This window comes from Eubalaena glacialis, chromosome 7 (genome assembly GCF_028564815.1).
Source record: "Eubalaena glacialis isolate mEubGla1 chromosome 7, mEubGla1.1.hap2.+ XY, whole genome shotgun sequence".
Classification (NCBI taxonomy): Eukaryota; Metazoa; Chordata; class Mammalia; order Artiodactyla; family Balaenidae; genus Eubalaena; species Eubalaena glacialis.
Window position 1 is genome coordinate 42,296,171 of NC_083722.1, and position 18,029 is coordinate 42,314,199.

The following is an 18,029-nucleotide window of genomic DNA, read 5'->3' on the forward strand; positions in this document are numbered from 1 at the left end:
AAAACCTCATACATTTTGCCCCTCAATGATGATGGTCTGAAGCTCTGTGCGGGCTCCAGTGGTGTCACTGCCCCGGCCTGAAAGCTAGCTGGACACATGGATTGGTTAGGGAATCAGTTGGGAGCTTTTAGATATTTCATGAACTTTTATAGCTGATGTTTTATTTATAAACTCTCATTATTTTAAGGCATCACATCATTTCCAAGTATATCACACTGAAAACTTGGTGGTTACAAGCCTCTATGTGACTTTCTCCATTTCTGCTGATCTTTACATAATCTAGGAAATGAACAGAAGGAAATGTACCTCCATGAGCAAAACTGGTCAATCTGAGTTCAAAACAAATCACTCATTCTTACAATAAATGTGTATTGAGTGCTTATTATGTATACGTTTCAAAGTTGTGAAGATGTTGAAACAAATAAAATTGCAAAAAATGCCTGCTAAAAGGACATTTATATTCTATGGTGAAAGAGAAACAGTCCACAACCCTCCCCCTCCCCAATAAGTAAATTTTCTTGTATGTTAGAGGATCATAAGTGGTATAGAGAAAAGTATAGCAGGATAAGAGGTGGTTGTCACCCATTTATGTTGGGTGGCAGAGATAGGTTTCTTTGAAAGGGTGACATCCAAGGAGGTGTTGCTTCTTGAGAGAGTATAGTCAAGCCCTTCCTCAGGGTCTTGTTTATGTAATTTGTAATTTGGTCCTGCCATTTACCTGTACTTAAAGTGTAACCATGAGTTCAAATCCCTGATTCTCAAGGCAAATAGTACAGTTTGTTTTGAGATCTCATAGGTGTTTATTACTAGAGCCTGTGGTGAATTTTATGTGTCAGTGATGGGGGTGGTGGTGAAGAGAGTGGTGAGAAATATTTTCTGAAGGGGAAGGGTGTGTTCTTGCTATCCCCACCTTCACACCCAGGATTTATGTTACAATATCTAGCATTGCCCATAAATAGAATTAGCTCTGATAAACTTACATACAAAATGCAATTTCCTTTTTTAAACCTAAACTTTGCCCTGTGCCTGTCATGTAGTGAATATTTAACAGATATTTATGGAAAGATGACTAAAAGCATAGATTGCAAATTGGAGAGATATAGTAGTTATCACTGAATTTTTTGCTGGATTCAAAGTCAGGCTGGTCGGTTCTACCTTGTATGATTAGCTAATGGTGATTCCAGCCTGTAATATTACAGCCTATTCTTATTATTTAAGTTATAATTACAGTGACTAGAGTGATCTGTAATTTTAAACCAAGGAAGGGAAACCAATGAATTTGCTTTCATACCTGGAAGCCTTGACATACTAAAAAAGAAATATGCTCCAAATTTGGATATTGTTAAGAGAACCTAAAAGAAATATACTGAACACAAAAGGTATCTCTTACGGCAACAAGAATGATGTTTGGACTGAAAAGGAAAGGCTACATGTGTCTTAGAGATGCATAAAGTCCAAGATAGATGAAGAACTAGAAAGGACATCTAGTTGCTCTAAATAAGTTCATATCTCCTGGTCTAGATAAATTGTATCTCAAAAACAGATGAAATTTCTAATTCTATTGCAAAAGTATTGTAAATGATGGGAAAGAGGAGATTTACCAGAAAAAAAGAAGCAAGCTGTTTTTTAACACAAAAAATGGAAGGTAAATTCTGAAAATTATGGCAAATTCTTAGGTTGTGAATGTTCACCAAAACAGTTATAACTGGAAGTCAGACATTTTCTTCAAGCAATAGACATTTATTGAATGCTTTCCAGCTTCTAGCTTTTGTGATGTCTTTCATGATATCTTGAACAAGGAGAGATATTTGAGAAGTAGTGATATATTTCTGTGAATTCTGAATGCTTAATCCAAAGCATCCTCGAGATCACTGTCTATCTCATCACCTTATTTTAATTTTATGCATATTATTATCTCTCTATGGCTTTTCTTTGGCTTTCTTATTTATTTGTTTGTTTATTGTTTGGTTCAGTTCATTAAGACGTAAGCTCTAGAGAGTAAAGGCTTTGTGTGTTTGTTTACTGCTGAATCACCAATACTTAGAGCAATGCATGTCACAAAGTAGATACTCAATAATATTTTGTTGAGGGAATCCATTAGTTGAACTGCTGTATCCAAATAAATTTACAAGGTGGATTGATGCCCACCAGGTTGGCAGAACCCAGTAAGCAAGAGCTCCCTATCCTTGTATGTGACTTGAATGAAGATAAAGATGATATGCCTAAAAAATCGCTCATGAAATAATATAAAAGTATTATCTTTGCAGTTTACAATGACTGACAAATCTAATCAGTGAAATTGGATAGAGATAATACCTAAAGTACTATTTTTGGATCTAGAGGGAAAAAAGCATAACTACAGAATGGAGTTTAATTTCAACAAATGTTAAGAAAAAGATGAAAGGATTAGGAATTTTAGGTGATAGTATACTCAATGTGATCCAACAATATAAAATAACCTCAACTTCATTCTATGTATTCTAAACACACCACAAAAACCAAGGAGGCAATTCCAATGATGATCATCTTCACTGTATTAATTGAGTTTATTGTCAATATCATGTCAGTGATGGTGATATTCTACTTTGTGTTAAAAATACATCTAGATAAACACACCTTTTAAAAATTTATATGTAATAGTGTGTTAATCCCAAATTCCTAATTTATCCCTCTCCCCATGTTTCCACTTTGGTAACCATAAATTTTTTTTTAGAAGAAATGCAAATGTTCTTTTATTTTATTTTATTTTTAAATTTTTCTTATTTTTTGGCTATGTAGGGTCTTTATTGCTGAGCGTGGGCTTTCTCTAGTTGTGGTCAGTGGGGGCTACTCTTCGTTGCCGCGTGCAGGCTTCTCATTGCAGTGGTTTCTTTTGTTGTGTTGCATGGGCTCTAGGCGCGTGGGCCTAGGAGCTGTGGCACGTGGGCTCAGTAGTTATGGCTCGTTGGCTCTAAAGTGCAGGCTCAGTAGCTGTGGCACACGGGTTTAGTTGCTCCGCGGCATGTGGGATCCTCCCGGACCAGGGCTCAAACCCGTGTCCCTTACACTGGCAGGTGGATTCTTAACCACTGCGCCACCAGGGAAGTCCCCATAAATTTTTTTTTGAAGTCTGTGAGTCTGTTTTATAAATACGTTCATTTGTATCATTTTTTTACACATTGTAAATCAACTATACTATAATATAAAATAAAAATTAAATTTAAAAAATTTAAAGGAATATTGACAGAGGAAAGGGATAGTGAAATTCTTCAGGTGAGGATCGGTAAGGAAGGGGTAGGTGGAAACAGCAGTATAACTATCACGCAGAAGAGAGCTCTTAGTCCAAGCAGGGAAAAAGAGGACCAAGGTCCTATAGGAGTAAGTTAGCAGGAAACATATTTTGGCTCAATATAAAGGGGAATTTTGTACCAATTCTAACAATTAGACCTAAATGTGCTGCCTTGGGAGGTAGGCAATTGTTCATGGTGTGGCTGAACAGAGGATCAGAGAGATTGATGCCTTGGATGAGGGGGTTGAAACAGATTGCCTTCAATATCACTTCTAATTCTAAGATTATATGGCATTACATTTATAATAACAAGGTATTGCTCTGTAGAGGCTTCGCCAACTATATTCTTTAGGACAGCTGCGGATAGGAGAACAAACATTATAAATGATTATGCATCCTGAAAGGAGAGGCAAGGGCATATGGCAGGTAAATCACAGTTGTTGAGCTGGAGGACCCTTGTCCAAATCCCAGCTATGATTTAGTAGCTAGTGACCTTGGATACGTTTCTTAACATCTGTCTGCTTTAGTTTCCATATATAAAGTAAACATAATGTAATATCTACATAATAGGTTTGTTGTGAAAACTAAATGAGATAATACACATTAAGTTTTCAGAAGGGTACCTGGCTTGTAGTGATTGTTATCTATTATTATTGTTGCAACTATTACTACAGTTAAATATCCACAAACCATTGTGGAGTATTAATAACATATTTTATTCTGCATTATTTGTCTGTTTAGATATTCCTTGGGAAAAAGTATCTTATAGAGAAGCATGGATATTGGATCCAGATGGGCCTGGATTCCAAATCTGTTTTTTATGGGCTGTGGTCTTAGATGAGTCACCTGAGCTCACTACATCTCCTTTTCCTAATGACTCTTTAGTTATAGGGATTCTGCAAAATTAAATGAGGCAATGCATGTCATTCGCCTAGTCATAGATGTCAGCTCTAATTCCACATGCTGAGATGGCATTTTACTTTAGTGCTTATCCAAATACATTATTTTCTGGAGACCATAGCAGCACTGGATCAATAGAGAGACTTATAATTAATGACTTTAGTCATTAATTATAAAATTACAGGATTCTGCTTCAATAGGTAAGCTCAAGTCTTGAAGGGACCAGAGGCTTTCTTCTTCCAGGTCTGGCATTTTGATTTTTTTCTACTTGAACTTCTTCCTAAGGAATATGAATGTGCCAGCCTCTTACCTTCCTCACACCAGTTGAATGAGGGTTACACCAATGCCATCTATAAAATTCAAGGTTTTATTTTACTTGATTACACTGTCTTCTTCTGTAGATCCTTTGGTCTTCTTTCCAGGGGACAAAGACAGCCTGGAGCTGTGTGCCAGTTTCCCGCTGGCTCTGGGCGAATGGAGAAGCTGCCTGAGAGCTTTTGAAGTGAGAGGAACCTTGAGCTTAGTTAAGCAGCTTGGGACCCAGAACAATATCAAAACTGGGCCTTTGGTTATGTATATGATACTGGTTTCTACAACTTTCTCATGCTCAACCCTCTCCCCCAAATACTTCCCAAAACTGAACTAGATTACTCTGAGTTTTACTTAAAACTCAGAATGTTTTCTCATTTGATTCATTAACATCACTGTATTAGAAAGTGCAGGAGAGGGTGGTGAGGTTTAAAAAAATGAAATTAAGATCAAGAGCATGGCCTTCTAGTTTTTCCATTATGGAGTTAAATTGCTGATATCACTTCTATTCAAAATACACTACTTTCTAAAAATTACTGCTAAATTTTATGTGTTCTGATCATTGTTTTTATGAATGATGCAAGAGAATGTATTGAGTTCAATTAAACTTATTGGCATAATATTTGTTAATTATGGCACTATAAAAAAGAATTGCTTTCCTTTGAGAATCAAGCAAAAATACCCCAAATATTTATACAGTAGTATTCCTTTCAGGGCATGCTGCTAATGAGAAATTTATATATAACTTTGTAAAAATGAATGTTTTTAAGTTCTGAAATGATATAGCATATACTTGCCTATAATCTCTAGGCTGATATTTTACTGTGATATTTCTTTGCTTGTCATTCTAATAAAATATTAACATGATAAACTAATTTTTTTCTGTCAAAAACAAGTTGTTGAAGCATAATCACTGTTTTCTTCATTTGATAACATGAGGTTTAACTTGGTAGAACTAGTCTAAATTTATGTCACATTCTTTCCCCTTTTCAACTGCACTCTTGCTTTCTGGTTACCCCCATTCTAGCAATACAAGACCAAGTCCAGCTACAAGGCTTTTGCAGCAATCCCAACAAACACATTGCTTTTGGAACAGAAGGTCAGTGTTGGCTCAAAAGCAGAGTGAATTTTGGTGATGTTTTCTAAAATTCCTTATGTCATTTTTGTTATGTTTAAAAAAAATTTCTGTTTTCAAGTTCTGCCTTTACTAAAATAAAATGCTGCTCTTAGTTTAGGATGACGTGGTGAAAGCATCTTGGTGGATAGAATCGGAGACATCATTGATTTATTGGTAGAGTCTTGGTAGGAGCCTGGAATTATCCAAGCTACTAAGCAGCTCTGAGAAACTTGATTCAGATTTGGGTACATCCCTGTCCTTTGGAATTTTAAGTGGTTATGAATATTTAAGAGCTTCTACCTCTATTCACATTGATCAATAGAGTAGAGGTAAAATGGGGTTACGTGTGGGCAACTGGCCACCTTTGAAATTTGATGATTAATAGTGGCTTCCACAGGGTGGAAATATTTTAGCCAAACATCCAACTTAGCCTCTTAAATCCCATCACGGTCTGAACATCTTTATCCATTTTCCTCAGCCATTGATCTGACCTCCATGAATGGGAGGGAGAGGTTGAGATCCCTTCCAATGATCCAGCTACTTTCACATGGCTCCAGGGCATTTTTGACTTGCTATTGAGTCGCTAACTATAAAATTACAGGATTCTGCCTCAGTAGGTAAACTAAATTAAAGCCCCTTGTTTCATAAGTCCATTACAAAGGCTCAAATGAAGCCCCAGTGGAGGATCATATCAGAATTGAAGTGAATCCAATTACCAAGTCTATGACATGATACATTTCCTATGTTATTTTTATGATATTTATTTTGGCAATTTATCTTTGCATGAAGCCCATTTTTTTCTGTGCAATTATAGTGTTTCAAATAATGTTATAATTTGCCAAAATGTTAATGTTTGCAACCAGGTGGTATTTTGACCACTGGCTTATGAGCCTACATTCTTGTTATTTTAGCATGATCTGGAGAATAAAACTGTTATATATTCTCTTGTCTAAAAAAGTAGGAATTGTTAGTGGGAGATGCTAAGTGGTATATAGGTGAACATTGGTTGGCAGTATCTCTTATATCATGTATCTCTGATAACAAATTCCCAATTATCCACCTGTGGCCCAGAGTCTATGCTCTATATATCTGAATGCCTTGAACTGGGGGGTGGGGGGTGAGTGGGCCATCTGTAACTTTTTCTCTAGCTTCTCTTCTGAATTTTGACCTTCTATGGTTCATTGAAAGACAAGATGGGCGTAAAACACCAATTTCAGGAGGTTTCAGGAGGCTTCAGGAAGTGACACCTTCACCAGATGCCCCTTATCCTATTTTCTAGAGTTAAATATTATGTGGAGTCATAGTAGAAGTGTTCCCTCACCATAGACCTTCTCCCCATTTCAGATGGACATTTCCAAAATCTGGTCACAAGTGCCTGCCTTCACAGAAATGGGAGAAGCTCTCCCACCCAGTAGCCAGGCAGAGAGAATAGGGGCTGTTGTGCCACAGTGTCCTTCCCTCATGCTGGCCAGCTCTCTTCTCTTCCAATTCAATGGATTTTAGAGATTATAATCCATTAGTCAGTCATTAAAAATAAGGAATGATTAGCTTAATTTCAAATTGCATCACAAACCCGTTTCATAAGTGTCTATGGTGGTATCGCTTTGCATTGAACCTAATGCAAGTTCATATGGGAGAGGTTTTGTGTTTTTAATTTCGAATAAAACATACTCTTCAGTAAAATTATTATTTTTATTTTTAGTACCACAACATGTAAATATCATGATATCTAGTTTAAAATATCTAAGTTTAAATATCATGATATCTAATTTAAAATATCTAATACAATTATCTAGTGTGGATAATGGTCTCTTGGCTAAGATGTTGTTTGGGACAATAAATATTTGAATTCTTCAAAGGTCAGGGGATATAACATGATGTTTGTTTTTCTTTAGAGCCTTTTATAATTCCACATTTTTTTTTTTTTTTGCTGGCTTTCCCATGTTATGTATTCCTCAATGAGAGATTTTACTTTGTAAGAATTTTTAAATAACAAAAGTATTATCCCAAGATTTTATGAGAGTTTATTTCTATTTTCAGTAATATTTCTTGAATGATATTGTGCTGTTTCTATCATGGTTGTTGTTTTTTAAAAATAAATCTGGTAATTTCGATCTTTTTGCCCATCTGTTTATACAATAGAACTCATCCTATGCCATTAAAATCAAAGGGACTTATTTCTGAATTGAGTGAGTAAATTAAAACTATAATCATCAGAGACTCATCTATTTGGGAGAGGATTAACATTTTAGAATATTTTAAATCACAGAAGCTTTTCTGAGATCCCTTTAATATCTTACAGAACAGCACAATTAAGGGGTAGGGTGATGGCGCAGTGTCATTACAATATTCTTAGGGTCCGTGCTGTGGAACAACTTGAAGATAGAAAAAGCACATTTACTTCGTCTTAAGATGGATGGGCAATTAATTCTCTCCCCCAACCAGATTTTTTACACCACGTTCTGTTTTATAGCATATAGTATAATTAATGAGGAACCAGAATCACTTTAAAAAATAATACTATTTTTAAAAGCAAAATTTTCTCCAAATTGAAATACAGGCATCCCTTCCAATCAGACATTAAGCTTTCATTGAATCCTTGGATTGGTTTCAGTTTTAATCACCCCTTGATGAAGCCCATAATTTTCAAAAGAGTACATTTTGTTGGCAGGGGACATGAGGTTTCTGATACTTCAATTCTGTAATTTATTGTCCGCGTCAAACTTAAATTTATAGCTTATTTGGTTTTCTATCATTTTTTCCCCTATGAACGTTTAGGAGGGAAGCATTTTTAACTAAAGCCTTAACTAAGGCTTTACAGGCATCATATTTTAATGTGTTGGCATTGGGATCTTTGACTTAATCTCCTGCCAATAATCATCTTCTCTAAGATTGAGATGAGGATGTAATACAAGTGATTATAAAGCAGGAACAAAATAATGAGATGAACGTGCATTTGTGACTGTCCTTATTACAATATGTTCAACAATATACTGGGCTCTGTAGAGGAAATAATTTTGATATGGACATTATTTTTTAGTCTCAATGTGGGTACTGCTGTCCTTTTCAGAGAATGTTGAAGATCTCTCTCTTTCTTATTGACTAATTTTTCTTCTTAATCATCTGAGTCTGATAGCAATAGGTAAAAAGTTAAAATTAAACTGAAGGGCACATATTAATATTCTAAATAAATGGATTATTATTTTTATTGAGCAATTGTATTAAGGAAAGGAAAGATGAAGGGATATTTCCTTGAAATCAAATAATGTGAATATATATTTTCTCACAGTGATTAATTTTTTTCCATGAAAGAATACACTTTTTCCTTGTAAGTAATTTATCTGTTCCCTTCCTCACAATTATTTCTCAGGATAAAATCAAGGCTATGGTTAGGTACTGTTTCCCAACAAATGATATTACTATGCATTTAATTCATAAGCTTAATGTGTTTGAAAGAATTTTAGAGTAGCTCAATTTTATGAATAGCACCTATAAATTATAAGATTAATTATTTAAATGAAAGTTACAGGAGAAAAATTATTTTATTTTTCCTGGTGGAAGGAGGATAAAGAACAACTGTTTTGAAGACAGTAGTAAAAACTGTGCTACAAAAATAGAAAGGTAAAGATTTGAGATATCTTGTCAATTGTCAAATCATTTTATTCTAAGTTGCCAGTTTAATTTTTTAAAACATGAGTTGGTAAACTCCAATCTGATTAAACATATGTCTTTGGGTGAGACTATTTTAGGATCTTTGCGTGTCTCAAAAATTTAACAAAATCTGGTTACCGACTTAGCATATGGTCTAGACTAGAGAGACATCTCTTAATTTAGGTTAGTTCAAGAAGTAAATGTGTTCCCAATTTCTTTAACAATGGAAAAGTGCCCAGGACCCAAATCTATACTAATTGGTTCTTCTTGGGCAGTTGTCTACCATGCAACTATTTCTTTTAAGGCGCTTACTAAACCATATTAAAGTATGCATATTGGTTGTTGTTTTTTTTTCCTACTATAAAGTATTTGAGAAAATCTAGTAGTTTTTGTTAAACAGTCATTGAATGAATTAATTTAGTTTGCACCTGGGTAGGTCTCTTAAATTTCCAATTTTATTCCACATGATTTTAAAGCAATTTTTTGCTCATAGGATTGTAAAAATAAGCGGGCCTCGTATATGGCAATTAGGATGATGATAAGCGTCTTCCTTTAGGGTAGAATAAGCTTCATCAATTCTAATTCCATGGAAAAGATATAAAAGGCCTTCTGCTACAAGGAAAGTAAGTTGGTTTTAGACTTGGTACCTTTTAATGGTTAAAGAATGCAATCACAATGGCTGTCATACTGAGTACTTTAGCATGTCAGACACTGAGCTAAATGCTTTACTATCCTCACAATGTGAAAATTTTGATGCTCCAGAATGTCAACTAAATTTCCCAAAGCTGCAGGGCTAGTGAGTTGCTGAAATGGACCTTAAGTGGGATCTGATTATCCCCTAGGTTTTCCCTGCTCACCATGCAACAGTGACATCAATTAGCTAAAGTGAAATATTGAGCAAGAGGTGATGTTTTGGGTAATTTTTTATTACTTGCTAAAATATATTTAAATCTTCATTAAATTAGAGCAGCAAAAGTTTTTTTTTTTTTTTTAATGAGGAACAGTTAAAGGGAGTTGGAAATAGCTTAGTTCTGACAAGACTTAAGTTAGTGAGGGTTTACAAAGCAGCCCAATTTTTTGAGTTATTAAAAGAGAGGTGGTGAATTACAGTAGAGGAGGTGCTGGCTGGGAATCAGGAACACCCTTCTGATATACTTGATTAAACGAAGAAAAAGTCTGGAGGCTTTGCCATTAAGCCTTCAGGAACAGGTTTGAAACTGGCCGTAATGACTTGCCAAAACTCCCTTCCTTCTGTGTGAGAGGAACAGACATTTAACCCTCCAGAGATCTTGGGATTAAGAACAGCAAGTAAATTTCCTCAATTCTTGAAATTTTTAAACCAATCATATGAAAATAATCTGCTGATAAATATTCCTAGACCTTTAAAGAAGCTGTAATTCTATATATTGGAGGCCCCTTTGGCTTACAGCATACATTTCCCCCTTTTCTTCAGATCTGAATGCTATTCAGACCTGAATCTCCAACTGGAGAATCAAAATGATATTTATTTAGCTGAGAATATCTCCAATCCTACAAATGGTTTTGTATTAATGACTGGAAATCAAGCAAATCTCTTGTAGTCACAGGATTTATTCTACCAAATAGCTGGTCAGATTAACAAAGTATAGCAGTTTTTGGGTTCTGCCTGAATTGATTTTTGGGAGGTTAATTTTATCATTATTGAAATACCCCATATTGAAATATCGCCCATGAAATTTTTGAAATCCAATCCAGTTAGATAGTCCAGGCATCACAAAAAGTTTACAAGCCCTTTTAGAGTATCCTTCCTTTGGAAGCAGTTTACTTTCTAACTCTACTTAGAGTGCAACTAATTCATTCTATTTTCAGATTTTTAGAACTTAATCCTATTTCCAAAGAGAGCAGGTTCTAATCAGTCTGCTGATTCAATATATCTGACTTAACAGTGTTTGCAATTCCATGAGAGATGCTCCTTCTGGATGGGGAACGCCTATTACAGTGTGTGGGCATATATTCTCATAAAGACTTTGATTTACAATGCTTGCTGCTAGTTCTTGCCTCTTAATTATAATGTCATGCTGAGCTCAGAAACTATTTTCCTCTAAAAGGAGATTCACTATGTCTCTTTTCAAAAACTGGGCCCCAAAGTTGTTTGTGCTGAGCAAAATATAACCACTTTTAATGAGACTATTTCTAACCATTAGTTAAGAATCTTTAAAAATAGGATTCAAAGCATGTTCCATTTATGCCTCACTTGGCTATCAGACAGTTTGGTAGAAAATATATGTTTTTTAAATAAAATCTTTTATTGGAGAATATTCTGAGAGAACTTCACTCAAAATGAATAAATCTAAAGAAACATCAATACAATCCTGCTGGTTAAGTTGTCAAAAAACAATCTATGGTCAGGCTTCACATTAATGGAGATTTAATATATTTTCTTTTAATACATTTTTGTACTACAGAGAAAAAACCTACTTTTTATGGCTGCTAGAAGGAGTGGATCAAGATGATATATTTGACAGAGAACTCTTTGTCAATAAAAAAATCAATTCTAGTGAATTTCAAGGCTATTCAAACTCAAAATAATCCCCCTTCCAAATTTTAATGCAGTTCGAGTATTGTCTCCATTTCAAAGTTTCAGCATTACTGACTGAATACTAGTTATCTTCCTTAATTTTCCAAGCATTCTGAGTAGATAGTTTTTTCATTCTTTGAGTAAATTTCAATACTTTAAGTAGCATAATAAAAGTTGTGTTTGCCTATAGTAATTTCCCACGAACTAACCAAGATAATAACCTTATTTGATTTTGGCTGAAAAAATATTCGCTCATTATATTAACATGGATCACATACTCAGATCTTTGATGGTAAACAAATTTAAGAAATATGGGAAAATAAATTGTTACTTAAAATATTCAGAGTTTAAACTCCTTCTCTAGAGCATTTTACTGAGGCATATTAAGATCATATTCTTTCTATGAATCATTTATTCATTTAACTCCATTTATTTGTCAGTCTGCCCTTTCAAGTCATCCTAAAGATCTTTACTGAAGACATATCATGTGCTCTATCCTGAGACCACCAAGATAAATACCATAGTTTCCTAATTGTTATAGGACAAATGGTCCAGTAGAGAGGAGATACAGTTGAAGAGTAATGATGATACAATATGCTTAAGGCATGTATGGAATGATGCGGTGCCCCAAGGAGGGAGGGGCAGATTTTGCCTGGTGCAAACGCCAAAAAACATTATACAGGAGCTGGATTAGGATTTTTAGGACGAATACGAATTCTAAGTGAGCTGAGGGTGGAGGAGGGATAATCTAGGCAAAGTTAATAACGTGTGCTTGGAAGGTCAGCACAAGTTCAAAGAACTCAAGTGATCCGTTGTGGTTAAAGAGCAGCATGCAAGTGAGGAGTGGGTAGAAGGTGTTGTTGGAGAGCGAGGAAGAGCTAGACCAAGGTTCTCTCCTAAGGAGTTTGTTGCTAATCCTGGTCACTAATTAAATTTTTTCTTTTTCTTTTTTTTTTCTTTTTTTACTTTGCAAGTATTTTCTCCCAGTCTATGACTTTTTTTTTTTTTTTTTTTTTTTTTTTGGAGTATAATTGCTTTACAATGTTGTGTTAGCTTCTGCTCTACAATGAACTGAATCAGCTATATGTATACCTATATCCCCTCCCTCTGGGTCATTAATTTCTGACTTTTTTCTTCTCTATAATGATCATCATAGTTAGAAGCCATGTGTAGTGTAAAGCCTAAAATTAAGGCCCGATACTACCTGCTTGGCACCTGGTAGAATTGGGAGGGCCTCAGCTGGTCTAATTGCAAGCTCACCTCCCCACTCTGCTCCCCCAGATAAGGTCCCCTAACCCTCCCTATCAAACCGACCAGGTGCAGTGCCTACTTAATCTAACAAGCTGACCACACCCTTCTAAGGAAGCAGGGACGCCTCACTCTCTTGATTCTACAAAACCTGCCTTCCACAGCCCCTGTTGTTCACTGTTCCCCGAGCACAGCTCTTATGTGGCCCTGATGGAATGCACAGTTTCTTCCCCTGGGCCGTGACCACCTCTGACTATTAAACTGCTGTTGATTTCATCTGTCCAGTGTCAGGTGTCATGTATTTGGCCATCCCCATCACCACAGAGTGGGAAGCCCTTCCCCTCCCCCACCAACAGGGTAAATAGGAGATGATTAGAACACCATGTCAAGGAAAAATTAAGCTGTCTGAACACCAGCAAGGAGTTATCTTTATGACATTTTCTGTTCCTTGCTATCCATTACTCATGATTAATCAAAAATATAGAGGATGGAGGAGGAGAGGAAAAGAGAATTTTTTTATGGTAGGAAAGAGGCAGTCTCAAGGGTTTCTATTAGGTTATCATAGCCAATGTTTTATATTTTATTTAATGCAGAGAAATAGATTTTCAAAAAATGATTTTCAGATAGTATTTTCCTTTGTGAGTTATTGAAATAAGGGAGATAGCTTAACATAATAAATGTTTATTTCCTCCCCACATCACAGTGGGGTATAGCTCAACTTGGTCATTCAGCATGGCTCTCTGTCGGTGACACAGAGATGTAGTCTATTTCCATTTTGCATCTTAGGTATATGCTAATAAAAACATTGGGTTGTATCGGGCAAAATAGAGATTAAGACACAAAGCACTATTAGGGATATAGAGGGTTACCTTATAATGACAAATCTTTAATTCATGAGGAAGGTATACTTCTTCTAATTATGAATGTAGCTAATAAAATGGTTTCAAACTACATTGAGAAAAATTGCTAAGATCACAGGGAGAAATTAACAGACTCACTACAATTCTGTGAGATTTTATGGTGACTTTCAATTAATTAATGACTTTCAATTATTAATAGAATAAGCATACAAAAGAAAGTGGTAAAACTAAGATGATTTGAAAAAAAAAAAGAAAAATCTTGATCTGATAGATACATACACACACACACGCACAAACACACACACACAGAGCTCTGCAGCCAACAATTAGAGAATAGATGTTTTCTTTAGCATAAATGGAATATTTACAATTCTCTAATTGTAAATGGAATATTTACAATTAGAGAATAGATGTTTTCTTTAACATAAATGGAATATTTACAAAAAACTAATCATGTCTTATACCATAAATCTCACACTACATAAGAAATGGCTATTTTGAGGAGTTCTATGGTTATAACTAAATAAGTAGGTAATTTAAAAATTGGGGGGAAAAAACCCTTGTATTTTAAAAAAATTAGAAAGAAAAACTACCTTAATGGAAATATCTAAAAATGTATTTAGAATTGAATGACAGTGACCATACAACATATCACAACTTGTAGAATGCAACAAAAGGGATTCTTTGAGGGAAAATAGGATAAATCCAAAGAATGTAGAAGGAAATAAATAGTAAAGATATGAACAGAAACTACTGAAATGGAAAGTGAGTATGCCAAAGAAGATCAAAGCCAAAAGTTAGTCCAATTAAGAGATTAGAAATGGATAATTCTACATGGAATTTGATTAAGAAAAAAAGCAGGTGGACACAAATAAATATTAGAAATGATGAAGGGGATGGACCAAGATTGCAACATAGGCAGCTTCTGAACTTCTCTCCTCCTAGGGACACATTGAATATAAAGCTGCACATGGAGAAATTCCCTCTGAGAGAAATCCAGAAACCAGCTGAGTGACTCCAGCATCTCAGATTAATAAGAAAATACCCATACAAAACCTGGCAGGAATGGCTGAGATACATTCTTGCCATCAACTCCATCCCTGGCACAGTGTCAAACAATTGGGAGGGAAACCCCAGCTCCCAACTTTGCCCTGAGGTTTTAGGCTGCACATCTAATGTCCCAGCTTTTAAGCCTCCCACCCAAGGGACAAGCCCCCAAAATACTTAGCTCCAAAAGCCAATGGGGCTTGTGCCCACAAGAACTACAAGACTCCTTATATTGGAGATACTAGTTCCACAGGAGAAAGTAGGCAGTTGTGGGCAATGCCTCCAGTTCAGAGAATAGCTCATCAAATGTTTCAAAGATATTTCTTCTTGAGACATACAGGGCTTTCTTTGAATTCAGACTATACTACATGTATATTTGACTAAAATCCTCACATGAGAACTATTTCATTTATTATCACTAGGCACTAGACGAACCAGCCAAGACAGAGAGCATCTCCAAGGACAACACATTAGATCCACCTCTGGAGGTAATGGCTTCAGATCACCCCTGCTTTTGAAATGCAATCCCGAAACTCATTGCTAATCCAGTACCTGGTTTCAATTCTTCCAGTTGTGTTCCCCTGAACAGCTCAGGCAGCAAACTGAAGAGCTCTGTGCTACCATTGATAAGGTCTTACAGGATTCCTTGTCTATGGTAATGCCTTAGACTAGACCATGCAATTCAAACCTTTGCTTTGCTTCACTTCATTTCCCTCTGCTTGGCTAGGATGGATGCATCATAAGCTTGTCCTCTTTTTTTTTTTTTTTCTAGCATTCTTCTGATTCTCCTTCAAGTTCCCTACAGACATTTTTGGGTTCTGACACAATCAAAGTATGTATGTATTTAATATAATTTACTGAACCATAAGAGTTACTAGATTAATGATTTTTAAACTGCAGGTCAAGGCCCAGTAGTGATTTGGGAAATTAGTGGATAGCAACTAGCATTGTGGTTTTTTTTGTTTTTTGTTTGTTTATTTGTTGTTAGCAAACAGCATATTAAAAATAGAATAATAAGAATGTAAACTATCAATCAGACTGTATTATTCCAAGCAGTGAGTAGGTATTGTTGACATTTATTTCAATTCGTTTACATGTACAGGTATAGGCATGGGTATATAGGTTGCAGTAAAATCTATTTCTAACTGTAGGTCAAGTTCAAAACAGTTTGAAAGCCAAAGTATTAGACTGTGTTGTTATATGTTGGCATTTAAGACATAGAACTGTATGTAGAATTTGTGACTTATTCTCATCCCAAACCATAGCTTCAGTCCTTATGTAATTCAGAGCCCTTAGACTTGTAGAAACTGAAAATGAGGTAGACTAAAGTAGTGTTAGTCTTAGAGCTTTAACACTGGTATTATTTCTGGAATTCTTTTCTTTTGGTTAACTGAATTTATTTCATTGTTCGTTGACTTAGAGGGACAGAATCCTGGATATTTTAGATCATTTGAGGACTACTAAACCATTATTATAATTGAATATTTAAGTACTCCCTTCTTATCATGTAGCCTTTTTCATTTGTTGGGATGAAATATTACATTTCTCCAAGTTATTATTTTTTGAATGCTTTGTACAGCTCTACTTACCCAAATTTCAAAATGATTGTGGTTTTTCTTTTATTGATAATTGTTAGGCTTTTTTGGTCAGTCTTATTTTCTCTCTTGGAATTAGTATAAATACTTTTTGCATATTCTTTTTCAAAATTGGACATTGTATGTATAAAGTAGATTTTATTTTATTTTACTTATTTAAAAATTTTTATTAGAGTTGATTTATAAAGTTGTGTTTAAAGTAGATTTTAAATGTACAGAATTGCCTATAACTAAAAGAGTATTTCTAATTTTCAATTGGAACATTATAGATGAACATCCTTTAATAATGATGTAGAAGCCAGGTAATCACTCATTGTCAATATTATTATATTTTAGTAGAGAGAACCTGCAAATGGATAGTTATAGCTTCTCTATTTGTAACCTGTTTTGTATATTCTTTAAGTCTTTTAATCTAAAGATAGAAAAGTTTGATTTGCCAGAGACTATATAAATTTTAAATGTATTTTTTTCTCATTTCATTTGTTGAACATGTAAAAATACCCTATATTATATTAAATGTAATAGGAATAGGACTTAAGTAACATATGAGTAATAACCTGTATTATTGATTTATTTAACAAATATTTAACGCTTATAGTGTTAAAGATACATTATTCTAGGCCATTCAATTTAAGGCAATTATTTCATTTAACAAATATTTATTAGTGCTTACTATGGGCTTGGCACTGTGAGGTACTATGGTGATAAGTGTGAGCAAGGCAGAGTAATCGGAGAGGCGTACTTTTTTTTTTAATTGAAGTAGAGTTGATTTACAATGTAGTGTTAGTTTCAGGTTACAGCACAGTGATTGAGTTATACAAATATACAGATATGTATTCTTTTTCAGATTCTTTGCCCTTATAGGTTATTACAAAATATTGAGTATAGTTCCCTATGCTATACAGTAGGGCCTTGTTGTTTATCTATTTTATATATAGGAGTATGTATATGTTAATCCCAGCCTCCTAATGTACCCCTCCCCACACCCCCTTTCCCCTTTGGTAACCATAAATTTGTTTTCTATGTCTGTGGGTCTGTTCTGTTTTGTAAATAAGTTCATTTGTATCTTTTTTTTTTTTAGATTCCACATATAAGTGATATCATACAGTATTTGTCTTTGTCTGACTTACATAAGTTAGTATGATAATTGCTAGGTCCATCCATGTTGCTGCAAATGGCATTATTTCATTATTTTTTCTGGCTGAGTAACGTTCCATTGTATATATGTACCACATCTTCTTTATCCATGCATCTGTCAACAGACATTTAGGTTGCTTCCATGTCTTGACTATTGTAAATAGTGCTGCAATGAACATTGGGGTGCATGTATCTTTTCAAATTGGAGTTTTCTCTGGATATATGCCCAGGAGTGGGATTGCAGGATCATATGGTAGTTCTATTTTTAGTTTTTTAAGGAACCTCCATACTGTTCTCCATAGTGGTTGCACCAATTTACATTCCCACCAACAAGGTAGGA

General features: G+C 34.9%; 1 protein-coding gene across 1 annotated transcript in view; it reads left to right on the forward strand.

Moving 5' to 3' along the window:
- Positions 1-18,029, forward strand: part of MLIP (muscular LMNA interacting protein) — a 171,290-nt gene that overhangs the window by 28,560 nt on the left and 124,701 nt on the right. The window contains exons 5-8 of the mRNA XM_061197454.1: positions 5,505-5,576; positions 15,380-15,445; positions 15,529-15,612; positions 15,730-15,789. Coding sequence (XP_061053437.1) covers positions 5,505-5,576; positions 15,380-15,445; positions 15,529-15,612; positions 15,730-15,789 — 282 coding nt within the window. The remainder of the gene's footprint in view (positions 1-5,504; positions 5,577-15,379; positions 15,446-15,528; positions 15,613-15,729; positions 15,790-18,029) is intronic.